The 25,552-nt window shown below is 55.2% G+C and overlaps 7 protein-coding genes across 7 annotated transcripts; 2 read left to right on the top strand and 5 right to left on the bottom strand.

Annotated features, from left to right (window-relative positions):
• Positions 1 to 78: 78 nt before the first annotated feature.
• Positions 79 to 1,912, bottom strand: C8A04DRAFT_14884 (uncharacterized protein; the record flags this gene model as incomplete). The annotated part of the gene is made up of 4 exons (XM_062778275.1): positions 79 to 122; positions 210 to 1,298; positions 1,381 to 1,542; positions 1,639 to 1,912. 4 exons carry the CDS (start codon positions 1,910 to 1,912, stop codon positions 79 to 81), a joined length of 1,569 nt encoding a protein of 522 aa, XP_062633886.1.
• Positions 1,913 to 4,898: 2,986 nt separating this feature from the next.
• On the bottom strand, positions 4,899 to 6,518 carry C8A04DRAFT_31931 (uncharacterized protein; the record flags this gene model as incomplete). The annotated part of the gene is made up of 1 exon (XM_062781923.1): positions 4,899 to 6,518. The coding sequence occupies one exon, from the start codon at positions 6,516 to 6,518 to the stop codon at positions 4,899 to 4,901; it is 1,620 nt and encodes a 539-aa protein (XP_062633885.1).
• An 821-nt stretch (positions 6,519 to 7,339) lies between these two features.
• On the bottom strand, positions 7,340 to 8,343 carry C8A04DRAFT_39811 (uncharacterized protein; the record flags this gene model as incomplete). Its single annotated transcript, XM_062784721.1, has 2 exons — positions 7,340 to 7,542; positions 7,608 to 8,343. 2 exons carry the CDS (start codon positions 8,341 to 8,343, stop codon positions 7,340 to 7,342), a joined length of 939 nt encoding a protein of 312 aa, XP_062633884.1.
• Positions 8,344 to 8,919: 576 nt separating this feature from the next.
• C8A04DRAFT_14852 (uncharacterized protein) lies at positions 8,920 to 10,525 on the top strand (the record flags this gene model as incomplete). The annotated part of the gene is made up of 5 exons (XM_062778261.1): positions 8,920 to 8,989; positions 9,074 to 9,882; positions 9,980 to 10,108; positions 10,204 to 10,283; positions 10,360 to 10,525. Coding segments are annotated over 5 exons (1,254 nt in total), but the record flags the coding sequence as incomplete, so codon positions are not given.
• Positions 10,526 to 11,780: 1,255 nt separating this feature from the next.
• C8A04DRAFT_14880 (alkali metal cation/H+ antiporter Nha1 C terminus-domain-containing protein) lies at positions 11,781 to 14,918 on the bottom strand (the record flags this gene model as incomplete). The annotated part of the gene is made up of 3 exons (XM_062778274.1): positions 11,781 to 11,993; positions 12,120 to 12,743; positions 12,801 to 14,918. 3 exons carry the CDS (start codon positions 14,916 to 14,918, stop codon positions 11,781 to 11,783), a joined length of 2,955 nt encoding a protein of 984 aa, XP_062633882.1.
• A 3,800-nt stretch (positions 14,919 to 18,718) lies between these two features.
• C8A04DRAFT_14868 (uncharacterized protein) lies at positions 18,719 to 19,222 on the bottom strand (the record flags this gene model as incomplete). The annotated part of the gene is made up of 1 exon (XM_062778269.1): positions 18,719 to 19,222. A coding segment is annotated over one exon (504 nt), but the record flags the coding sequence as incomplete, so codon positions are not given.
• Positions 19,223 to 21,445: 2,223 nt separating this feature from the next.
• On the top strand, positions 21,446 to 24,029 carry C8A04DRAFT_14859 (YjeF-related protein N-terminus-domain-containing protein; the record flags this gene model as incomplete). Its single annotated transcript, XM_062778264.1, has 4 exons — positions 21,446 to 21,563; positions 21,652 to 22,808; positions 22,902 to 23,742; positions 23,851 to 24,029. 4 exons carry the CDS (start codon positions 21,446 to 21,448, stop codon positions 24,027 to 24,029), a joined length of 2,295 nt encoding a protein of 764 aa, XP_062633880.1.
• Positions 24,030 to 25,552: the final 1,523 nt, after the last annotated feature.

Raw genomic sequence — 25,552 nt, 5'->3', positions numbered from 1 at the left:
TCATCCCACAGCCCTCGGCCTCCTACTCCTTCTACGCCCCCCGCTGGCCCGTCTGATCCCCTTCCTGCGATCATGCGCCTAAATGATGCCACCAGGCGGATCATACCCAGGCAAAGCGGCCCCTCTCCCAGGGGGTGGTAGACCCGCGCTTCCCGGCGCCGAGTCTATGCCACTACCCCCGCCCATTCCTCCTCCTCCTCCTCCACCACCTCCGCCTGCTGAGCCTAACCCGCCAGAACCTATCCCGCCGCTACCGAACCCTGCGGTGTTACTGCCTGACCCACCGATATCCCCTCCGAGTCCGCCGTTATTCGTTTTTCGCAGCATGAACATGGGCTTTTTGCCTTCTTTGTCTAGCTGCTTGAAGAGGATGAGTGGTTTTTCGTCGAGTGCGAGACACCGTTCTTGGTCGCCGTACACAATGTACAGCGCGTACTGGTCCCAGGGGGCGTTGATTTGGTATTTCTTGAGCGCGGCAGGCAGGACCTTGTAGCATGGGTCATCCATGCTGACGCGGAAGGACTTGAAGATCTCGACTGAGGCGTTGCTGGCGGAACCTGGAGTTTCGGGGGCTGGGGTTTGCATGCGACGTGGCGCGCTGACGGGGGCCGGGACGGTTGTGGTTTTGGTGGAGGTGGAGGAGGCGGATGAAGGAAGGGGGTTGCTGGAGTAGTGGTCGTCGGGTGCGAAGGTGGAGCGGGAGGAAGGAGTCGGTTGGTCGGCAGAGCGGTAGGAGCGGGCCCCAAGTGTGGCGTTGGGGAGCATACCAGTGGGTGGAGAGGTCGGCGAGGGCATATTGGGGGAAGGGTAAGAGGGCGAGATGTTGTTCCCACTACCACCAGAGCCGTTCATGGCGGCTAGGTGGGAGGACGACATGACGGCGCGCTCAGCGGCGCTGGCAGGGTCGAGGGTCTGTTCGACGATGGAACGGTCGTGGTTTGTTTGGAGATGTGTCGGGGATGTCGCCTTTGGCGTGGTGCCTAGCATGATTCTCTTGGTGGAGTATTGCCGGTTGAGGCCGGCACTGCCCGGACCGCCCGTTGATGGCGTCGGTGCGGGTGGTGATAACGTGTTCTCATACGATGGCCCGTTCGTGAGGTTGGGCAGCGGCTGTTGGGCGTCCTTGACCATGCGCACTGCTGGGAGGACGTCTTCGCGTAGTTTCCGGTAGTCTTCCATTAATCTGCGGATGTCCTGCTCGACTAATGATATCCGCTCGTCTCGTAGGCGCAACTGTTCCACCAGCTGCTTGATGTCTTTTAGCGTGGCGTACGACGACTGGGCTTGTGTCTCGGCGGCTGTGACACAGTATGTTGTTAGCACGGATAGGTTTTGGGACTAATTGGCCCCATAATACATAAAAGGCCGCGCACGACTCACTTAGTGGCATGTAATGATCGGATTCGATAGGCACGTCCTGTGCCTTTTTGACGTCAAACACCGACTTGAGGATGGTGAGTCGGTGCCCAACAGAGAGGATTCCCATCGCCTTGAGGTCTTCATGTTGCAGAGCAACAAGGGCCTCTCCAACAATTTCGTTTTCTACAAAGAAGCACACAACTTGTCAGCATTTGTCGTCCATTATCCATCCTCATCACCACATCCTAGCCCGTGGTGTTGTAATTGTCTCGTGTTTACCTATGAAAATATCGGCATATTGCTGTAGTCCAATGCTGGCAATAAAATCCGCACACTCATCAGCATTCCACTCCGAAATAATCGTCTCCGGTAAGCGGTCGGCGCTGGAGCGGTAGGCGCCATAGGTGGTCGGGGTGTGCTCGGCGGAGGGCGGGTCGGAGTCGATGGGGGAGTTCTCGACGTCGGTGGCAATGGGCGAGCTGCCGTGGATGTCTCGCTCGTACTCGTCGTCGGCATCCGACTCGGCGTAGGCCGTGCCTGAGTCGAAGTTCATGGCTGAGTACGCTAGGGGCCCTCACGGCCTAGGCTGCGGCGAGGGCCGAGTTAGCGGGGTGTGCTCAGGAATTCTACAATGGCCGACTGGGGCCCGAAATGGTTCGGGCGAGGTTGGTCGAAGCCGATCAGAATAAAGCAGAGCGATGATATAGAGGTATCTTCTGCTCGTGTAGTCGTCGGAAGATTGGGAAAGGTTTAGTCGGCGGTGTAACGTCGTTTCGATCCAAACAACGAACAAGCGACGAGGGGTCGTAGTGATTGACTTCGAACGGAGGATCGACTTCCAGGGGGGGGAGGGTCACTGCAGATGGCCGATGGTCGATCGCGGGGTGGAAGATAGGAGGACAACGGCAAGTAGATCCCAGCTTGCAACAAACGGGCGTTGGGGATTAAGCGTTGTGGGTTGAGCGTCGTGGGTTTGAGCGTTGGGGTTGAGCGTTTAGTGGAGGTCGTTCAGCCCCTCGATCGGATCGAGCCGCGGTTCGTTTTTCGGAGTCGAGCTTTTTGAGAGGGGTTTCTGTCGCAACGGCGAGCCTGAATCGACGGCCCGTAGGGAGGGGGAAAGGTACAGAGTGGTCGCAGTGGTACTTGCTTCCTCGCAGCCTCAGGTCGAGAAAGCCGAGTTTGCAACTTTGCAAGCGTCGTCGATGCGGGCGGAGAGGTCGGTTGTTGATTGCGGGCCTGGGGGCTCGGGTAGCCGCTCGCTTGGCCGCTGGGAAGTGGTTCTTTTCCCTATTTGGACTAGCGCTAAATTTACCCTCTTCGCCCCTCCCTCCACTTCTTCCCTTTTTGCGACTCCTTTGCGCCTTTGCGCACCACCCCTGTTGGTCAGACAGGGCCAAGCAGGCCCGCCTTATTTTTCCAACCGCCTGTCCGTGACGGAACTTGATTCAGCTTGGCCCTTTTTCGAGTCCCGGCCTGCAGAATGGGCGAGTCCGGGCCGTTTGTTCTTTTTTTTGTTCTTTCTTTTTCGTCTTCTTCTCATATTGGGGCAACGAGTCAAGTGACTCGGTTTGTGGCAAGGCTATTGCCTGTTGCAAACCGCCTTTTGGGGTTCGTTACCATCTTTCCACCGATGGTTTCGTTTGTACTCTCCGTCATGTGGACGATATCCTACTTCCTCTTACAGCCAAACTTCAATCGCCAGGGCGGGAGATGGGAGGATGGGTACGTCAACTCAACCCAAGCGTCCGGTTGCTTCATCAGACGATCCGAAACGCCCCCGGCCGCCCCGGCCTGGCCGTCCGGTCGTCTGGTGCTGGGCTGGCCGGGCCTGTTATGGGATCTTGAGAGTCCACCAAGCCCCCTTGCTGGTTCAACCAAACATTACGGAATACGGACAGTCATCGCCTCACCGAGCGAAGTCCGTCCCCAGGTTCAGTGTTTACAGTCATACCATTTTTTTTCATTGGCTTAGCCGATGTATCGGGTCTCTTTGATCATCACCAAAATGTCTTTTTCCCTTGCCCCAACCGCGGTCAGCTAACTCAGCTTGTGCGCTTTAACCCAAAGGATTGTCCGCATTTAGACTTATCAGAGGCAGCTGAGCAGATAATTGATATCTGGTGCTACTTTACTGAACAAAGCCCCGTCAATATTTTACCAGTGATCCAGCACGGCCATTCTGCCCTAGCGGATGTCGGCCAGCAGCTAGACGACCTGCTTGACGGTACAAAATACAGGCCCCAAATCCGCATTTATCGACCTCCTATCTCTCGGGCGTATGTACAAACCCCAATAACCAGCTCGTTCGCCTTAATCCTAAGCCTGGACAACGCCCCCTCAACCTTCACCATCGATCGTTCCATCTTTAGGAAGTGCAGCAGGGGGCCTAGAAACTAGTCTGGTCCGTGTTACTATCCGCCCTGCCAACCTGCCTTGTCCGCATACGCGGTCTCCTCTTACACAGCCTCAGTCCGCGTTACCCCCCGAGCGCCACCGCGGTCCAATCGCGGTTGCAAGTTGCAAGATCGCTTTGGGCGTTCGCCATTCGCTCAAAGGGTTACACCTGAGGTTGGTTGCCATGCAGTGTGGATGCTTTTTCTCTCTTCAGCGCGCGGTCTCCACGGTCTATTTTGGGGAGCGCAAGGCTGTATGTAAGTTAGATAGCTACGCAGCCCACAGCATCTTTTTGTTTAAAAAACTAAAGAAAGAAGGAATAAACAACCAAAACAGTTCTAATCTTCATCAAGCCCAATCCTCAATCCCCTCTCAAATTCCAGAATTCATCCCCGGTACGAAGTACCTACACTAAACCGGCCATCCAAGCCCTCCAAAAAGTTTTTGAAACCGCTAACCCTCAACCCCTCCCCCAAACGGCCACACTCTCAAAAGGGTTGACCCCCGTTCCCCTTCACCACCAAGGGCTAACTCCGCGTTTCACCTTTTTCTTTTCCCTTTTCTCCCCCGCACTTCTTTCCTTCTCCCCGCCGGTCATGCCTTGGGAGCCTGGTAAAAGACCATTGACAAATAAACCTTCTGGAACTTTCGCCATTTTGTTTCTTTCCCTTTTCCCGGGGTATGCTGGTGGTTGACTGGGATGTAGGAATTGGACGGGCGGATAGGTATTCATCACGTGCTTGGTGAGTTGTGAGTTGGGATGAAATGTTACTTAGTTGGTAGACAGACTTCAAAGTGTTGCACCGTATAAGAATGCTAGACCTGGGAGATGTGTCACTAGTCATCTAACCTTGTCTTCCTTGATGTTTGAGGTGTCAAACGAACATCCCCTTGATCCTACCAAAAATATAGAGTAAGCAGTCGATAGCACACGTGGAAAAAAAGAAAATAAAAAAGAGGTCACGTATCCAAAAGTTCTATGTACGTTTTAGATGCGTATAAATCATGGGCATTGCTATAAATCTCACTTCCCGCTGCCCTATGCCGTCAACCCTCATGACCAACAGACAACAACAACCCTCAAAAGTCTGAGCCTGCCCTTTTGACCTCCACTTCCACCTTTCACCTTCTCTGCCCCGGTCGTCCTACCAGTGCGAACTCCTCTTCTTCCTAATCTTCGCCTTGTCCTCCTCCTCTGTGCCCCTCCTCCCGCCAGCACCTCTCCCACCTCCCCCTGACCCCCCTGCTTGATGCTGCTGCACCTGACTTTGTAGTTGCTGTAGCCCCCCCGCAGCGCCCTTCCACAGCGTATTCAGCGTGGCCGAGTGGAAGGGGCCTTGTTGTTGAGTGGGGGAAGGTTTGGTGTTACTTTGGCCTGGTGGCGGAGCGTAATGTGGTTGTGGGCCAGCGCTGACGGGGCGCGGGGGTAGGCTAGGTGCCGGGCCGCCGGTGTAGCCCCATGGGTTGAGCTGTTGCTGAGGCGATGTAGGGACGGGCTGTGATGCTCCTGGCGCTGGCGGTGCTGCTGTTTGTTGTGCACGAGGAGGGAGAGCGGGACGGTCTGATGGGAGATCCTGGCCTTCGACACCGTACATTTTGCGCAGGCGTTCGGTTTCCTTGGCCACTTCGGCCTCGCGACGGCGCTGTTCCTTCTCTTCTTCCTCGATCATCTTCTTAATGCGCTTTTGTTCGGCGCGCTCGGCCTTTTCACGCTCACGCTGCTCGCGCTCGACCACAGCTTGCAGGCGTCGGGTTTCGGCGTCTACTTGGGCGTTGTTAGCTGCGGGCGGGACGGCAGCAGCAGCAGCAACAACAGGCACAGCGGGGTTGCTAGGCGGGTTTGCGGGTGGCGGGTGTGAGGAAGAAGCCGTCGTTGCAGCGGGAGGGGTATTCGACAATGCGCCGGACATCGGGGCTGTAACAACAGCAGCGGTAGCCGGTAGGGGGCGTGAGTTCTTTCTCTTGCCTCCATTGAGCGCTGGACCTGCCCCACCTTGGACGTTGAAAACGTCAATCTTGGGGAGCAGCCAGAGGTCTTTGATGACTTCCGAGGTCAAGAGCAGCACCAACTCGAGTCCCTTTCGGTCCTCCACCTCGACCCGGTGTAGGTTCGGCTGGTAGACGGTTAGGATGCTCTCCTTCGCCGCCCGAAACAAGCCAACGGTGATATCGGGCTCCTTGTTCTTGCGCGAGCCGAGCCGCGTGCCTGTCATGTAACAGGTCATGTCTTTGCTCAGGAGCCCGTCCTTTTTCCAGCGAAACATGACACGCGGAATTAGGTCAGCCGCTGCGGGCGAGTTGTCCTGGTGCTCGCGATCCAGGGCGCTAGTCGTGGGCGTGCGGAAAGTTTGCACCGGAAGTTCGAATTCCCAGGTGTTATTCTTGCCCCACGACCCGGCCACCATCTTGATGGTCACTGACTGGTCTGGGTTGTAGAGCTGGACGGTGAAGCTATCCGGGATCTGGGCGACGGCCGGTGCAAGGGGCGCACCGGACTGGGCTTGGGCGCGGACCTCGGCAGCCGAGAGAGTTGGTTGAGACCACTCCGGTTCGACGAGCACTTCTGCATACACTACATCGGTGTTGTGAGGGTCGCATATGGCCGTGGCATACTTGCTCCGCGAGGCGGGGAGAGCCGGGTCCGCCCGTCGGATCAAGTACTCGGCCGCAGGCTCGGATCCGTTTTGTGTGAAGTAAAGGATGCTGGACTGGGGGTTGTCCGACGACAGCTTGAGCCGGAAGGTGGGTAGGTTCTCGTCCAGCATCTTGTTTTGAGGGCGTTGTGAGCACCTCGTCTCCCGAGACTGTGCTGTTACTGTTACAGTGGAGCTTCTCGCCGGGCTCTTTGGGCGGGGATTCGACAAAACGGGACAGATTAAAGGGACAACAAATATTACGAGTGAGTTTGTTTGTTGGTTGAGGTTAATTCAAGTACTTGAAAGCAGGCTGCTTCGAGTGGGGCTCGAGGTAACAAACAGCAAAGACTTATTAAGGTTGCCAGAGAAAGGGAGCAGCGCAAGCAAAGTGGCAGAGATAGTGTGCTGACGAGGCCGCGGTGGGTCAGGCGGCAGCTTTCATTGCTCTTAGGAGTTGCGCACGAGGCTGAGTTCAACCCGGGCATGAGACGCAAGCACTGGGCGCATTGCCGCCGTCTTTGGTCAATCATCTTCGACCCCGCCATGCTAGTGGGGGGAGGGGAGAAGAGACAGCGAAGAAGGGCACATGCTCCCCCCTGTAGCTCACGTCACCCTTTGCGGGTTCAGCCACGGCTTGGTGGGGTTGCCAAGACTTCCCCCCTTAACGGCAAGGGGAACTGCGGCTCGCTGTGGGCCAACTTGCGACTTCCTAAAAAACAAATTCAACGTGAGACGGTCGCACTTTCTACAGCTAGGGCGAACCACAACGTGGATTTTTGACACTTTTTTTGTTGGCTGAATTTTTTCGAGTTTCCGAGACATCTACACTGAATGCAAAACCCATCATGAGCTAGCCAATCGAGGAACATCCGTGTACAATTTTTCATTTATCTAACTAACTATCTAGGAAATTTCTAGTGGGCAAGGCACCAGGTTCGTGTCGTACAGTCTCAGTTGGCATTCCAAACCGGCTTCCAGCCCGGTTCTCCAAAAGGCCATCCACCGAGCGAAAGGTTGAGGAATGAGGTGGTCTCCAGCTCTTCGCGACGAGCCTTGAGCTCCTCCACATCCCAATTGGCCCACAGGAATTTTCCGTTCAAGAACCGAGCCTCGGGGCTAGCCAGCCAAAGGGAAAATGTACCCGGCAAAGACACTAAAAGAACAGAATTAGCATCAAAGTTCCTTTCTCAAAGACCGCCCCCCTCTATGGATACTCACCATGATCCTCATGGCCCACGGCCTTGACCCCGCCAACTTCGCGGTTCATATCTGTATCCACCACACCGGGCTGGATGTGGAAGACGCCCAATTTCGGGTTCGCCGCCGCCAGGGCGTCCCAAATCCTCACACCGGCCATTTTGGCGGTGCTGTATGCCACGAGCCCCGCTCCACCAAACTCGAGGTGCGCCGCCGACGAGGACACATTGACGACCACTGCGTCGGGCGCTGCGTACCGCAGGAACGCCTGCGCCACGTACAGCGCACCCGAGAGGTTGACGTTGATGGCGTGGAGAAAGGCGTCGCCGTCGACGTTGCTCACGGGCTCGAAGGGTCCGGTGAAAGCTGCGTTGCTGACTACGACGTCGATTTTCTGGTGGTTGGCGTTGTCGGCGTCTCCAAGGAAGCCCGAGAACGCAGCGTTGACCTCGCTCTGCTTGGTCACGTCTGTCGGGAAGGTATAGACCTGCAGTCCGCTGCCAGAGGAGCCAAACTCCCGCTCGAGGGCAGCCTTGGTGTCGAGCAAAGGCTGGGCACGGCGGCCGAGAAGGGCGATGCGTGCCGCGCCGGCTTCGGCAAAGGCTCGGGCTGTGGCCGCGCCGATACCTGTACCACCACCGGTGATGAGGACATTCTTGCCCTTGGCGGAGAGCTCCGGGCGTTTAGGAGAAAGGGCGGCGTAAGTGTTGTTGTGCCAGGTGGGAGTGGGCGAAGGGAAGGGGGCGTTGACAGTCATGGTGGGTGTTGGTAAGTGTAAGTGGTGGGTGTTGGTAAGTGTAAGTGGTGGGTGTCGGTAACTGGTAACTTGATGAGAGCCTACAAGATGATTGATGTTGCAGTGATGAGTTTGAATGCTTTGGGCTACTGGAAAGGTTCTAAATTGTGATGTTGGTTCATCTTATACGCCGACTTGACATGACGTTTAGGGACCACTATCGTTGGTGGCGCCTCCAAGGCCATGTTTGCACGTATTGTCAGCGCGTCACTAGAAGCACCGACAATGATCTCATTTGTCATAGAACAATGTATTCCGAACATGTTCCGGGAATCTTTTGTTCGCGCGATTGTTAACCTCATTTTTGGTGTTTTCAAAATGCTCCGCATGTGTCATGTACAATTTGTTCCGCCCGACGGAGGCTGTCTAAGTGGTGTCACATTCAGCTGACAAATGCTGTTAGCCGACTCTGTCTGAATGGTCTATTTCTCAACTTGCACCGCTGCGGACACGATTTGTATTCCTCTAACATTCGGATTCTAGATTTTGTATCCTTCTCTGGCCATTGATATTCTTGTTTGGACTGAACAAATCGAAATGGCCGAGCACTACACACATTCCGCTTCGGTTTTGCGGTGCCCACGGTGTAATAAGCCGTTCGACAAGCGTGAGTAAACTTGACCGGACAAACTGTTCCGCCCTCAACCCCTTATTCTACAGATATGTACTAAATCCAGACGTCATTGCTTAGAGTCTACTCTCAAAAGACATGAGTACTATTGTCGGACTCGGAAAGAGGGGCCCTTACCTCGGTCCAAAGCTTGCATCACCTGCGTGAAACGCAAGTCCCGCTGTGACAACAAGAGGCCGGCATGCTCTGGATGCATTACCCGGGGCGTGGATTGCCGGTATCCAGTTGGGAAGGGTGTTAGCCGGGGTAGGCGTCCACATGAAGGTCCGGCACACGACAAACAACATGGAGTCTCGCGTGTGGTCCGACGACCCTCTTTGGCCCCTTCCGATGTTGGTTTAGGATCAACATCATCCGATTCCCTAACTGAAGAAGCCGACCATGAATTCGAATGGAGCTTCCCAGTCGTGGATTTGGACGACCGCATCACCGACACCTGGTCAACAACCCCCAACCAGGACATCCTCCCCTTGTCGAACCCCTTCACAACACCCGCCATACTACAACCCCCCGAGTCCTTCACCAGCACCATCCCGTCTCTATTCGCGCCCGTCAACCAACCCCCTTATCTCTTCGGCACCCTCACCCAGCGCCACACCAGCGCTGCAGCCCCTCAAACCCTGCGGACAGCCCACTTGGTCTTGCATACGCTTAAGTCTTACCCACTCATGGTCCTACGGCATGACACCTTGCCGCCGTTTATTCACCACCGTATCATGGCGTCTCCGTCGTTGGGGAGTGAGGATGATGATATGGAGCCGTTGAATAACTGTTTGAGTTTGTTGCATGTCATGACTAGTCGGGTGAAGGGGAGCAGGGGGTTGTTTTGGAGGAATGTGAAGGGGGAGTGTGAGAGGTTTTTGGGAGAGGTATGTACATACATGCACCTTTTCCCCCCTTGCTTTTTGCCTGTGTCTATCATGGAGAGTTTGAGGGTGGTTAATAACTGACGTTTGGGTATTCCAGTGTCCTGGATGGAACAAGTGGCAGTTACTCGCTAGCCTGCAGGCTGCAGCCATCTACCTCATTTTGAGAGTCGACGAGGGCCAGGGCGAACACAGTGACATTGACTCGCTATTAGTTGCTACCGTCATTGTAAGTTCTTCTTGTTCTATCCTACTAAATATCTCTTAGGCTTGACGGCTAATCACACCTCACAGGCACTCGCTGCAACCCTCGGCCGTGTCAAGTCCGCCGAGCCCAGACCCAGCCCAACCACAAGTCTTGACACCCACTGGCAAAATTGGATTCACGAGGAGTCGTTACGGAGGTTAGTCAGATTCCATTCCTACGCGAACACAACCCAAGACGCCCAAATCCAAGCACATGCTAATAACCACCCGCAGACTCTGCGTAATCTACCAAGTCCTCGACCTCCTAGTCTACTTCACCCCCGCCGGCATGTGCCACTCGCGACAAGATTCCAACCTCCTCATTGCACCACTGCCATCTGGCCGACGGCTCTGGGAGGCCAGCGACGGGCCAGCTTGGAAAGCCGAAAGGAACAGAGAGAAGCGGGAGAAGGAGAGGAAAGAGGAACAGGACTGGGACGAAGAAACTGGGTTCCATCAACAAGTTGTCCCACCTAGCGTTGGTACTGGCGTCATAACCGATGACAGCGACGACTATGGTGATGATGACGGCGTTTCAGGAGCCCCTTCTCTCTCTGTCCCTGCTACAACGCCCCACAACCAGACTCACGCCCACACTCACACTCCCAACGCCCCATCAGTCTTCGCCCTCTCAGCCACCGGCACACTCACCCGCGTTAACACCCTCAACCTCCACTGTTTAGCCGACACCGCTTCTCTCCCTCCTTCCCTCACTCCAACCTCAACCACCTTCACCACCTCCACCACAACACCCACTGCCCACAACCCAAAACACCCCGTTGGTAACACCCGTTTCCACACTCAACCATCGACCCACCGCGGGTTTGGAGATTGGGGAGCAGCAGCGGCTACCCCGAAATTGAAGACGGCACCGAGCTGGGAGGATTGGTGTGCGGATATGGATGGGGACGGGCTAGGTGGGCTGGTGATGTTGGCTGCTTCGTTGATGGCGTGATGGGGGGGCAAGTACTGTTTTGTAAGTAATCCGCATGGTATTTAGTTGTATTTGTACTGTACCGTGGGTTCATCTGAGTGGGAAGTTGTTGGTTACGGACTGGATCTATGTGGGGGTGTTTTGTAATGTACGGTAACTATGGCTACCATGCTTCGGGTTGGTGGTTTAAACGTGTGGAAGATGATGTTGTGAAGGTATCTGAGACATTCATTCATTCATTCGCTTTTGGTAAACTCGGCCTACCCAACCAAGTCCAATGGTCCTCCCCCGCCCTCGCGACACATCATCTCATCCACTAGCGCGACCGATCATTCCCAACGTTCGTTCAACATGACCCGACTGCTCATTTCTTCATCCACTGCACCCAATAAGGAAAAAATCCAAATATGCTAGCCATGACCTCGACCCATACCATACCATGCCATACCATGCCATGCAGCGCTATACTGTGCTGTGCCGTGTAATGATACGATGTGTCGCTAACCAATGCTATGCCATATGCGTATTGAAACTCATCCCCCATCTATCCATCTCCATCACTCTAATCATCATCAGCCTTCATCATAGGTATCCAATACTTCATCCCACCACACACTATACCGCCCATGTCTCATCTCATAACCAAGTACCCCTTGTAGCGTTCCCAGGAACCATCATTTCATCCCAAACACCGCATGCATCCCTCTCATGAACATCTATTTTACTCCCTCGCCCGCCCACTCTCCACCACATCAGCAAACCGGATCGACCGCCTCGACGGCGGCACCCGCGGGGTATCATCATCATCACTGTCCTCGTCATCATCTGCATGCGGCGCAAGGCCTAGAGCAGCCTCTCTACGGCGCCGTTCCGCTGCCGTCTCACCGTGTTCGTCATCCTCGTCTTGGTCCTCTTCATCACCATGATGACGGGCCTGAGCCGCAGACCGACCCCGTGTTTGGGAACCAGAACCGGAGCCGGAACCGGAACCAGAGGTTGACCCAGACCCAGGCCCTGAGGTGGACCCTGGCAAAGGCTGGATGCCCTTGAGGGCGGCCACACGTCTCCTCCGCTCAACGTCGGTTTCGTCCTCGGCTTCAGCAGCCTCGCTCAGAGCTGGTATTTCGGGAGAGGCTGGCTTGCCTGGGGATGTATTCCTCGAGGACGTGCGGCTGTTTCCGGACTGCGCTGCACGTGCTGGCGATCCTCCGGTAGCACTGGGGGCGTGGTCCTGGCGGCTGACAGCCCCAGCCTGGGGCGGGGATACGACGATTTGCGGCTGTGCGTCTTGTTTGGCAATGGCCTTCACACCCCTGGGTGCGTCCGACCTTTCTACCACTTCGCGTCGGGTCGGCTTGTCCAGGGTCTGCATCTCGCGGATGAAGTCTTCCTTGGTCATGCGCCGACCAATGCCACCAATGGTGAAGCGGATGTGTCGGTCATCCTCCTCTTCCTGTTCGGCCACCACGCTCTTCCTACGCTGCCGCGGCGCGGTCGAGGGTTCCCCTGACGCAGAAGGCTCGCCCCCGCTAGCTGGCTGCTCTACCCCAGGCTTCTCCATAGCTTTGGCAAAGACACCCATGCCCATGTACTTGAGCCCCTGGCTCACCCGGTCCGGCTGCTGCTTCTGCACTGGCAAGTCGTATTTCTTGAGAACATCTCCGTCTTCGTTTTCAACAATAATCTATTCGCAAAGTTAGTGTCGAGCGGAGCCTGAGGATGGAGCCTTTTGAAAACATACCGTGCTCCCGAACTGGAACGCCCGGGCGGGCTCGCCCTTAGTGGAATCCTTCCCCTTCGCTTTCCTCTTGGCAAGCTCGCCCTCATGCCAATTCATGACACGCTTCTTCAACGACTCGTACGTCCATCCCGTAGGTCCGGATTCTGACTTGAGCTCCGTGGCAAGGTCCTTCGCCTTCTCCGCAATATTCTCCCCATCATCCTGGGGTTTCACCGCCAATACGTCGCCCTCCCGGTTTTCGATGATAATGTTGTCGCCTTCGTCGTAGATCTCAACGGGCTGCCTGCGCTCCTCTGTTGGGCTTACGGGAGATTCGTTCGACGAGTGATCAGCGGATCCCTCCTGCGTGGCAGCCGGGGGCGTCCCTTCCGTCGGCGACATGGGTGGTTCGTCTGTCCGAGATTGCTCCGTGCTACCGCGGTGCAACCCGGGCGACAGAGGTCCGCCCTGGCTGCGGCGCTGCGGGAAAATAGCTGACTGGCTGATGGGGCCACCGGGGCCAATACCGTCATCCCACTTCTTCTTACGCCGGCGCGTGGCCAACGAGGATGACCGGCTGGCTGACCGGCTGCCATGTCTGCTGGTGTCGTCCTCCTTCACGCGACGCAAAAAGTTACCGGGAAGCCCGACGGGAGGTAAAGTGCCTGGCGGGAATTCGGGGAGCTTAAGGTCATCGCCGTCCGTGTCAGACATGGTCCTCGCTTGCGATCGTGACTGCGACGAGATACGGGGTAGGCGGTTCATCCAGCTGGGGCCGTCCTCGTTGGCTTGCGTGTATGACATGGTGATGGTGAGCGTGTTGATGTGCTTTCCAAGTGTGAAGACAGCGATCGAAGAGCCGTGTACGATGATGGAAGCAACGACAATAAAGGCAACAATGGGCCACACAAGGGTGATGAGCTTGTAGTGCTCTACACCGGGTTTAGGTTCGTCTTCCATTGGAACCGGTGATTCGTGTTCCAGCTCGGCGCGGGCAAGCATGGCGACAAAGATGGCACCGACGCCGATGGGGCCAAAGTGGCCGGCGAAAAGAGCCTCGCGCCAGGTTTTGATGTCCGGAATGAAGGGTTTAAGGGCCATCATGACGGGAATCCGGCGGAATAGGATGACAAATATGGCCAGGACGGCAAGCCGCCACGCCTGGAGCCCGAGGACCGCATTATTAAAGTCGGCCCAGGGAATGATGGTGCCAAAGTAGACAAAGTAGGCCAAGTTGATGAGCAAGTCGATGACGTTGGAGACATGGGACTCCTCTGTCTTCTGAGTGAACCAACCATCGTTGGAGAAACCAACGCCGGCAGCGAACCCAACGAGCAGATCATCAACTCCAAGAATACTACCGGAACCAGCGCAGAACAGGGCAAGAACGAAGTAAAACACCAGGAAGCTCTCCCTGTCGATGAGTTCGCGCTTTTCGGCGAATTTGATGCCATGGCGGGCAAGGTATCCAATGATGAAGCCGTACACGGCGCCAAACACGCACTCGTAGAGGATGGTGTAAACGATCCAATGGAATGAGACCTCCTTCGGGCTCTGTTTGTCGTGAATGAGGTACAGAGCCAGGTAAATAAAGGGGAAAGCCATGCCGTCGTTGCAGCCCGACTCGGCCGAAAGCAAGTCACGCAAGTGCTTCGGGACTCGCTTGGCAAACTTGCCCTTGCCCACCACGGACGAGGCAAGGACGGGGTCGGTAGCCGTGACGCAGGCGGCCACAACGAGACTTTCGAGCCAACCCAGGGGCTCGATCAGCCACCAAATGAACAGGCCTGTTACCAGCCAGCCAAAGGTCATGACGGGCACCAGCAGGAAGGTGACGGACTTCCAGTGCTTTTCCATGTAGTACCGGGGCAATTCGACGCCGACGGCAAAACACTGCACGACTAGGACGAGGCGGGAGAACTCGATGGTGATAATGTCGACGCTGCCCCACGAGTCGGGGTCAATGAGGTTGGCGGCATGGGGTCCGAAGATGACGCCGCAAAGGGTGGCCACAGTGGCCTCGCCAATGTACATGCGCTCCTTGATGATGGTCGAGCATAACATGAAAAGGGAGGTGAAGCCCCCCAAGATGATATACACCAAGTGAGGCTTCGTGATGGAGAGGTGGTCCCAGGCCATGGTGTAGGATGGCGAGGGCCGCCGTCGAAGGCACAGGGCGAATGGGTGTTGTTGCTATCGTCAAGCGTTGAGCTGAGGATACTGTCCAATGCTGTGATAGTTTGTTGAGTGGCGTCCGAATCCCGGCGCGAGGCTAGAGCGAGCAATTGGGGATTCCCGTAGGGCGTGATTGGTGGTTAACGGAGCAAGACCAATCCCGGGCTCGGCTAAGGTGACCAGGGATGAGACCTGAAGAACGACGTCACAGCCCTCAGCAGCTCCCGAGGATACCGAAGCAGAACAGGCTAGCAAAGAGAAAGGGAATCAACGGCGGTGATCCGGATAAGGCTGTCCGCTGTCCCCCTTCAATTCAAGGATTCTGAAGGGGAAAAGTCTGCAATTGATACATCCAAGACGGACGGCCGGGCCCCGACAGTTCCGATGGTTCGGCAATCCGTCGTCCTGAGACCAGCCTGACTCAGCCCCCAAGACGGCTTGTTTAACGTTCTTTTATAAGGGGGTTGGGGTCGGGCGGCGGGTGGGAGGATCCGCGATCAGTAGGATCCGCCTGGACGATGTGTGCCCGGAGATAAGAATAAAAAAAGAAGGGACGAGGATCTCCAGCTGACCAGGAACGGGACAAAACAGAGCAAAACACCAAGTATGAGTGGCGAAGAACGGGGGACCTGAAGCAATGAATGATAGGGTGAAGCGTCTCTCGAAATCCAGATGTCCCAGATACTGGATTGGACGTGAAACAAGAAAAAAGAGCACGGGAACTCGCCGCGATTGGGGCAGGAAGCGCATCCATGGTCGTTTATATGGGAACGCACTCTTCCGGCGTCGACGACGGCTGGTACTTGCCCCAACCTGCAGGATTTCCTTCTATCCTTGCAGGGGGCTTGGCGGGGAGTTGCGGCGTCGGCGCTAGGCAGTCAGGGTGGGGCCGCCTTGGGCACTCACTGGCACGTCAACCCACGCGAACCTGGTCGGTTCCGCGGCGAGACCGACTTTCCTTGTCAATTCTTTCCCGCTCGAGAAAATAGTCGTCCAAATGACAACGCGTCCCGAGCCGAGTTGGGGAAGCGACTGCCGATAAAACGGGCGAAAGACCAAACAATTCAATGCAAACTGAACGCCAACCAATTGGCGATTGGGAGTCACAATCGATTTGGTTGGGGTTGCTGCTGACTTGTTGCAGCCCTGCCGTCAAAGGCGGCGATGTTTATTCGATCGAGTCCCGGACGTCCCACGCATCAACCCGGACGCCGTACAAACGCCGTCCCATGAAACACTTTGCCGTGCAACATGACATTGGCGGCAAAGTCCCAAGGCACAAAGTGGAATCCAGGAAGTCGGGTCACCCTTGGCGCAACACTCACGAGAGGGCTTCTTTCTGGCCTGGTCTCCGAAAATATATCAATCAGCCTTGACACTCCAAAGATATGTCTCGGGAGGCAGAAGCCGCCGTTGGCGTTGGACGATCAATTCTTCCACTGGGACGGCCGTGGTCAACTCGAAACATGGACTGGTTCTCTTTGTTTCTCATCACGCTATCTCGCCAAGCGCTGCCGAGCCGTGCCCAGCATTGCCCAGAACGATGTCCAGGCGGTTCAGAGCAACTTTTTTCGGGCTTGGTTGCTCAAGCTTTCTTGACTGAGAAATCAAGATTTTTGTTCCCTCTTTTCCTGCCTCTTGTTTTATGATCTGCGGGTGTCAGGTAGGTCTCGACCTCTCGCTGTCGGGACTCGAATCTGCGCCAAGGTCAAGTTGCTGGAAAGTGGTAGTGTACACCATCACGTTCGAGCGGCTGATTGTTTGAATGTCGTGTGAGAGTTTGGGGTCGGAAGAAGTTGTGACAGCGGTGAGGTCCCTCTTTTGGGCCCCCGGGCCGTGACTTTCTCAAGAACGCCACAAGGCAGGGAAGCCACCTGATTGGGCGTTATCGGGGAAGCAAAGCCTACCCCGGCCCCAGAAGTCCAACCACAACTCGGGATTCGGCACGGACTCGAGCTGAACAGTGGCCGACCGAGTGCCGGAAGTCTGGAACAAGGGCTCGCTGCACCGGTGGTGTCCCCGTGATGTTCGCTGCAGACAAGAATAACAGCAGCTTACCCAAAAAAGCCGAAAGCAGAGAAGAAAAGGAAAAGAAGTTTCTTCTGCAAGTCTCACTCCGTCCGACGTAGCACAGACAATGCCCCGCATGTCACGGACCGGGACCGCATCAGTTGGTGGATGAGCTGACCGAAGAAGAGCACGCTGCCGACCGGTCGGACCACATGTGTCGGCCACACAGGCTGGCACCGGGGGGGTAACCGTGGATAGTTGCCTTTTCCGGGCCGTTTGCGTGGGGGGCATGGAATGACAATTGGGGAAATGAGGCCCGTGTTGTGCGCCGAGAACCCGCGATCGGAAAATGATGCACAACGCTGGGGAGAGTTGACTCACGGAGAATGCAACGGTTAGTTGGGATCCCTTAATGTTTACGTACGGGTTAGCTCAATTTCGACTGTTGCCTGTGTGTGTGATTCTAATTGTGAGACAATGGATGGGGGAGTCGGAGGTGATGTTGTTAGCGTACTATGCAGAATCCAACATTTTCAAAACTCAAATTCGGGGAGTCTAGGGTTAGGGTTTTAGGAGAGTAAACGGCACGTGCACGGACCACGCGTTTTGGGGAACAAGGGGTCTAAACGACGTGCCTGCTGCAGACGCGATTTTCCAGGGCTTGGACGCGACGACCGTGTTTGAATCTGGAATCTGCAATCGGCACACCCCTCGCGGTCTGAGCCCGCTCCCCACCACCAAAACAAACCCCTATTATCATAAACTACTTCCTCGCTCCCGCCCCAGCAGCCACTGCTCTGTATGCCCGGGATCTCTGGCCTGGTTTTCCGACGACCAGCCCTACCCATCGATCGGACTATCTTCGCTCGCTGCGTCGGTCGAGCAAACACGCACACTGCCAATTCAAGCAGTGCCGTCGTCCATTCTCATCCAATGCTCGGGAGGGCAGTTGAGGCCAAGCAGGCCACCGCCGCCTCGGCGAAACAGCCGTCGCTCGCGAAGCCTTTGTCTCATTCCAGCAACCCGTCATCCGCCCCCAAGCAGCAAACCCAGAACACGATTGACAGCATGTACTCGAAGAAGAGACCCTTCCAAGCACCACCCGCGAGCGGCCCGCCAAAAGTCTCCAGGCCATTGCAAACCCATTCGGTGAATGTGCTGGGTTCGGGTACACGCAGCACTGGCGGTGGCAAATCGTTCACTGCTCTCTATAATAAATCCGACTCGTTCAAGGAAGAGCCCGATCTCATTGGTCTTCAGAGCAGCGTTTCTCAGACCTCGCGTACCGTATCACAAGCTATTTACGATGCCGCACCTGTAATACCGTTGAATTCCGACGATTTCAGCGACGATGCCGATCTCGATCTTGACTACGTCCCCGCCGACACGTTGCCTACGATCCCTGCGAAATCACAACGGAAGGAAACCGGCGGCGGACAAGATAGACAGCTCCCGGGGAGCGCATTATCCTGGTCTGACTCGTCTCCCTCACACATGGCACCGCCCCCCCAGAACTTCAAACGGGCTTCACCAGTGGACGACGATCCAGCTCGCGCCGTTGCAAAGAGGCCAAAAAGGGAGCTTCCTTGGCCGAAAGAAGCAGGAGAAACAATTGACGATGCGAGGGGACGGCAACAAGCTGGGACCTCTACACCGGCACCAAAAAAAGAAGACCCGCTTTGGGCGACAACTAACAGTGCTATCAAGGCGCAGAAGAAACAGTTCAAGACACAATCAAAGGAAAACGGAAAGGCCTATGTGTCTCTGGAAGACATGAGGGAAGCCACGAAATCCGTCCTGCCCAATGCCCCTATCGCACTCAGTACGGAGCAGAGTCGCGTCCAGGAGCTTGTGGTGGAAAAGGGCCGCAGTGTATTTTTCACGGGCCCCGCCGGCACGGGAAAATCGGTGTTGATGCGGTCCATCATTCGGGATCTCAAGAAGCGGTACGCCAGGAATCCCGAGCGGATCGCCGTCACGGCCTCCACCGGTCTGGCCGCTTGCAACATTGGCGGAATGACTCTGCACAGTTTCGCCGGTATTGGGCTTGGGAAAGAAGACGCCGATGTTCTGGTGAGGAAAATTCGGCGGAACCCAAAAGCCAAAAATAGGTGGCTCAAGACAAAGGTGCTCATTATCGACGAAATCTCCATGGTGGATGGAGAACTTTTCGACAAACTGTCACAGATTGGTCGGGTTATTCGGAACAATGGGCAGCCATGGGGCGGGATCCAACTGGTCATCACGGGCGATTTCTTTCAGCTCCCGCCTGTCCCAGAAGGCTCCAAACAGAGGGAGTCCAAGTTTGCCTTTGACGCTGCCACGTGGAATATCTCAATCGACCACACCATTGGTTTGACCCAGGTCTTCCGCCAGAGGGATCCCGGTAAGTCTTAGCCCTACGTGAATCGCCAAAACTTTCATACCTGCTAATGCGAGCTAGAATTTGCGGCAATGCTCAATGAGATGCGTCTCGGTACAATCAGCGATGAGACGGTTCGGAGTTTCCAGGAGCTCCGTCGACCATTGAACTTCAATGACGGGCTTGAGGTTACGGAATTGTAAGCTCATCCATCGATATTACTTCATGGTATGAAGGTCAGGCGACTAACATTACTTGCCTAGGTTCCCAACACGGTATGAAGTCGAAAGCTCGAACCAGCGACGACTGAAGGCTCTCACTGGAAAGTCATACTTTTACAAATCCGTTGACACCGGCGACGTTAAAATCCGAGACCGGCTCCTAGCGAACATGATGGCCCCACCGGCCCTTGAGTTGAAGAAAGGCGCTCAGGTGATGTTGATCAAAAATATGGACGACACGCTTGTAAACGGCTCGCTGGGGACCGTTATCGCCTTTATGTCGCAGAGTACGTTTGAGGTCAAAGGTGTGGGTGTCGATGATTTCGACGACGGTGACGCAGAGGCGAGACGGCGCGCCAAGTTCACCAATGCCCTTGCTGAAGCCGCCAAGGGCGATACTACTGAGTATCCCCTGGTCTCCTTCCACCTCCTCGACGGCTCGGAGCGGCAAATACTCCTCGTTCCCGAGGATTGGAAGGTCGAGCTGCCCACCGGCGAGGTCCAGGCATCCCGCCAGCAGCTTCCCTTGATTTTAGCGTGGGCCCTCTCGATTCACAAGGCCCAGGGCCAGACGCTAGAGCGGGTCAAAGTTGATCTCGGAAAAGTGTTTGAGAAGGGCCAGGCGTATGTTGCGCTCAGTCGTGCGACATCGAAGCAGGGATTGTGCGTGCTCAATTTCAACAAATCCAAGGTCATGGCCCATGGGCGTGTCGTGGAATTCTACAATAAGCTGTACAGCGTCGAATCGGCCATGAACTCAAAACAGAGGACCCTAACTTTTATGCCCGATAAAACCCTTCCCCGCGCCGGCTCAGCGACAAATCCCGTGGGGATTCCAGATGATGAGGAGCAAGAAGAACTCATAGCGGCCTATGGGTGAGGGCTAGGAAGTGTGTTGCGTAGTACGATAGCATGATATGAAAGGGGGAAACGAGGGATGAAGAGTGCATGGGACGGGGTACAGGTTATTATAATTGCCATTAGGAGAGTGGAAGGAGGAAGAGGGCGGGGTGCAATGGGTTTGGGGAGGTATGGAACTTCCTGTATTTTCGTACTTGTCTCTTACAAGCCTCTATTTTCATGTGGTGTTCGACATCGTGGTCATTTTTCGGCGGGATATCTGGATCGGAGGGACTTGAGGGATGGAGAGTGATGGGAGGCGACGACTCCGTGGATAAAACCCAATTACACCACTCCGATGTACCTTTATATTGTAAAAAATGGGAGTCAGTCGTACAAATGAGGGTACCTACCACAATCAGACGGAGGAAGCACCGTCATGTGTCAAGTATGTGTGAACCCCGGAACCAGTCACGTTTATGTGTAATGTAACAAACATTACGAGACAGTCTCGTATTTAACGCGCTTGTGTCGCCCTGTGAGCCACGGCCCGCGCTTCTCGTCTTGGCGCGGTCACTCCGCAGATCCGGCGGTCCATTTGTGCGCTAAGCTTAATCGATAACAAAAGGTTGAGGAGTGGCTCGCATATGGAAGGAACTCACAACCAAGCGCTTTGAACCTTTAATCTACGCTCCCACTCCGGTCGTTTCCTTCCACAAGCAACAACACACGCCACTGTGATTCCTCTCGGCTTCGCATCTGTTAGCGTTATTTAGACTCACAGAGGGCCTGATTGGAGGGCTTCTGGCCTTCGGCAAAAGGATCGTGTGAGATCTGCTTCGCGGGTGTGGTTTTTGTCTTGCAACGGACAAACAACGATTAAGGCAAAGGGCGGGGGAGAAAGGACAAAAAGAACACCAGGAAAGGTCGCTACCGAGGACACGAGCGAACATACCCAGCATTAACGCCCGACCACCGATTTCTCCCTTCCTTGTGCGATTCTCAGCAACGGTACCCAACCCCGCCCAGCAGCGATCACACCCGAACATCGGATCGGCATGGCGTCGGAATTTATTGGGCTGCAGATGATGGTGACAGTGCGCGGTACGCCGCCCATACATCTCAAGGGAACCGTGAGTGCGGTCGAGGCTGGCTCCGGCTTGACGCTCAGTAATGGTGAGTGAACCCCATTCTCTGGGACGGAAGTTTGTTTTGCGCTGGATGGGATGAGGGGCTGACTTTGGCGTCTTTGGTCGTGTCATAGTCTGGGCACTCAATACCCAAGAATGGAAGCCCCGCTTCACGATACCATCCGAAGATATTCTCGATTTGTCCGAAGTCACCCCGAACTCGGTGGCCGCCCCGTCACGCCCGACCCCAACGACCGCCCCCGTCTATGCCCCGGCGCCCGCTCCTCAAACCGCACAACCACCGAAGCCGGAATTTGTGGACCCCGCTATTGTGGCCATCAGCAAGCCCCCTACCACCACTGCTACTACGTCGTCGACAAGCCGCGCGCCGGAACCACACCAGCTACCTAACACGAGCGAGAAGCGCGATCCGGGCCGTGTAGCTATCCCCGCGGTACAGGTCGCGAGTACATCACGGGAAGCCACGCCTACGAAGGTGGTCACGGAGTCTCTTCAGGGGCTGAAGGTTGAAGTGCCGCTCGCTGCTACAGTTGAGTCTGTCGAGGAGGAGGCTGCAGAGGCTGTCTTAGGTCACGAGGAGGTGGCGGGCCGGAAGAAAAAATCTCGACGGCAGCGGAAAACAGGCAACACGAAAGCGGTATCTCGGGAAGACTACGAGGCGTCGCCCGGGCCCTCAACAGGGGCTTCTGGGAGAGGGAAGGGATGGAGGCAAACGCCGATACTGCAGAGCACGGCTTCGTTCCAGCCGTTCAACTCACTCAAGCGAACTCGCAAGGGCCGGCCGACGGCTGACAACGGATGGGCTTCTGAGGATGTTACTGACGTCCAGGAGATGGGCGAGTTCGACTTTGAAGGGAGCCTGGCCAAGTTTGACAAGCACAACTTGTTTGAGCAGATGAGAAAGGACGACCTGGTAGACGAAGGCGATCGACTGGTGTCGCATAACAGAGTTCCTCGTGCAAAGCCGGGCACCGCCGGGGGCAAGAACTTGCATTACTCCGAGAACGTGCTGGATGCAACACAGGTCGTTTCGAAGGCGCCAAAGGAGAGGCCAGCATCCAAGGAGACCCCAAATGACTTTTGGAATAGCGAAGCCGACGACGGACTACCGCACAACGAGCAGCGGCTGAGTGGGCGGGATCAGGGCATTGGTAGCCGACAGGGCTCGCGCCGTGGTGAGGGTAAGGGCGCAGGAGGTCGGCGGTCGCAGTCGCGCAAGGCGCAGGACATGGCTAGGACGAGTTCCAACCAGACCAGAGTCAACTCTGGGGTAAGCCATTACCGTACTCAGTCTGTCAAGGGGAGTCGGCCAAGCAGCCGGCTTTCGTCGCGCGCCGCGACTGCTGCTGACAAGAGGAAGCAGCTCCCAACGGCCACTGTGTCCCAGAGCCTTCACCTGTTGCCGTCAAACCGCCGCATCGAGACCGTGTCGGCACTGCAGATGGTGAATCTGGAAAGCATTGCCCAACATGAGATCGGCCTGACCGACGAGATGATGACCGAGAACGCCGGTCGGGGCATTGCCGAGGTGACATTAGCCGCGCTCACGGATCCGGCCATCAAGGTCCGCCACGCTGGCTCCGTTGATCCTAACACGGGCCGCGCGCCACCGTTGACAGTCGTCATCCTCGCGGGCAACAACAAGTCAGGCAGTCGTGCCATAACCGCCGCGCGACACCTCCGTAACAAGGGTATCAACGTGCTGCTGTGCCTCGTCGGGTTCGAGGACGACGAGCGGCACCTATTCGAGGACGTACAGCAGCAGGTGCGCCTCTACCGTAACCTTGGCGGCCGTGTGTTTGCCAAAAACGACTTGTTCGAGCACATCCGGAAAATCAGCATCCCAATGCTGACCATCGACACCCCACGCGCTTCGCTAAGCTCACTCACCAACCCAGCGCCCGTCATGCTCATTGTGGACGCCCTGTTGGGCTTGGCGATTCCGTTTGAAGAGCTACGTGGTAGGGATCAAGCGACAGTATATGAGCTAATTGAATGGGCAAACCGTAACGAGGCATTTGTCATGGCGGTGGATGTTCCCTCAGGCGTGGACCCGACATCCGGGAAAATCAGCGTCGTGGACGGGAATCGGCTGTACGTCAAGCCACGGTATGTCGTTGCCGTGGGTGCGCCAAAGAGAGGCTTGCTTGAGGCGATGATAGCTGCAGACAACTATAATGACGAGGCCGCGGCTGGCGGGAACGGTATTCCCGGTGACGTCGGCCACGCAGCCTCTGCTGCTGCTCTTGCTGGGACAGCTAGCACTACCGGGCTGGGTCTTAGTGGGAATATCGCTGGAGTGGATGATGGAGCGGTGCCCGTGCCAGATGATGCGGCACTCGAGTGGAAGCTGTATCTGGTGGATATGGGGCTTGGGCAAGCGGTGTGGAAGAAGGCGGGGACGAAGATGAGAAAGGGGGTAGATTTTGATGGGCGATGGGTGTTGGAGATGAGGTTTCGGGGGATTACAAATGGGGAAGGGGATAAGTAAGGGGGGTTCATTCTCCATGAAGGCGGGATAAACGGGGCATTGCGAGGAAGTCGCATATTGGCATGATGCGGGCTCTCTTTTTCTTCCTTTTTTTTTCCCGTTTTACTCATTCACAAAACAGCCTGGAAGATATGGAACGGAGCATATTGCATCTAAGATGGGCGGGGTTCATATTGATTGGTATGATACGGAATCGCGGACATCAAGCAAGGCGTTTTTGGTGGAATTAGCAAGTAAAGCGAGAGGAAATTTGGACTTACTTCAATACATTCGTGACAACAACGTTTGTCATGGGCAGGCCTAGTAAAAGCGCCTTTTGTGTGATAAGTTCATGGCCCGCTATACTCCTTAATTAGGCAGGTTGTGAGCTACTCGACGAGGAAATGTCTACCTGGCTAATTAGCTCCTCGTCTTCTCGTAGTGAAGCGTGAGGTCTGTTCTACTCGGCCACAAATACTTGATTCTGCTAGTGTGTCTATCATCATTGCCCCAATCGCTGAGGATCAAGCTCTTCTCTACCCAACCTCATTGTAATCTACATAACTAACATCAATTCAATGTGATTCAGTGACCCAAGTTGTGCACCATGGGACGGGTCCAAGTGTCCATTCTACACGACTGTCTATTCAAGATACCAAAACCCTGCCAAAATCACATCTCAGGCCGAGACAACTGATATGAATCCAGGTGTATTGATGAACAATTATCGATCAATGGTATTGGTGTTTCAACACGCCTGACCAAATTGCTCACCACTGGGCTGCCTACTACTGCACCGCTCGTAGACGAACAAGAGTGAGTGCTTTAGAATCAGTTGGACGTGGAAATCACTCATGGGTACCTGCGTGGGCAGGACCCAAATGCAACCCATAACCCATTTCGGAACGTACCCATGTGGGTTTCGGTTTATATGGGTTGGGTCCAGAAATATAGGCAAGGGTCGGGTTGTATTATCGCCGCCCACACGACAGTGTCACCCCTTCTAGAATCAAAAGGGCACATCGCGGAACGGCTAGATGGGACGTGGATAATGTAAGTAATAGTCCTGTACTTACTTAATTAGGTAATGAAGACTTAGGTGCCTGGTATGGGAGTCGATGAAGCGGCCATTGTCACCACAACCAATCTGTCGGGTTAGATGTTGTACATGGGTAATATCCAAATCATATATGGGCTAGTTATGGGAGCACCGATTCATAGTAATATTACCGGGTGTTGATTTAGCTAAGGTCGTTAATGGTTGGTTACTCGGATGATAACTTACTTTTCCCCAACAGTGAAAAAAGACGAAAAAGAATAAATCAAAAAAATGAAAGAAGACAAGAAGGAATAAATCAAAAAGGTGAAAGAAGATAAAAAAGAATAAATCAAAAAACGTGAAAAGACAAAAAAGAGTAAATCAATCAAAATCCGTTAACTAACATTTAAATGAGTGTTAATTAATGGATTGGACTTAAGGTAACGTTATCTATAAGTCGAGTCCCCGCCGCACGGTCACCCCCTAGAAGTGGTTAGCTTTTTTG

The sequence above is a fragment of the Dichotomopilus funicola genome (assembly GCF_033296635.1).
Source record: "Dichotomopilus funicola strain CBS 141.50 unplaced genomic scaffold C8A04scaffold_76, whole genome shotgun sequence".
In the NCBI taxonomy this organism is placed as follows: Eukaryota; Fungi; Ascomycota; class Sordariomycetes; order Sordariales; family Chaetomiaceae; genus Dichotomopilus; species Dichotomopilus funicola.
Note: the sequence above shows the minus strand (reverse complement) of the source record. Positions and strands in the feature narration are given on the sequence as shown.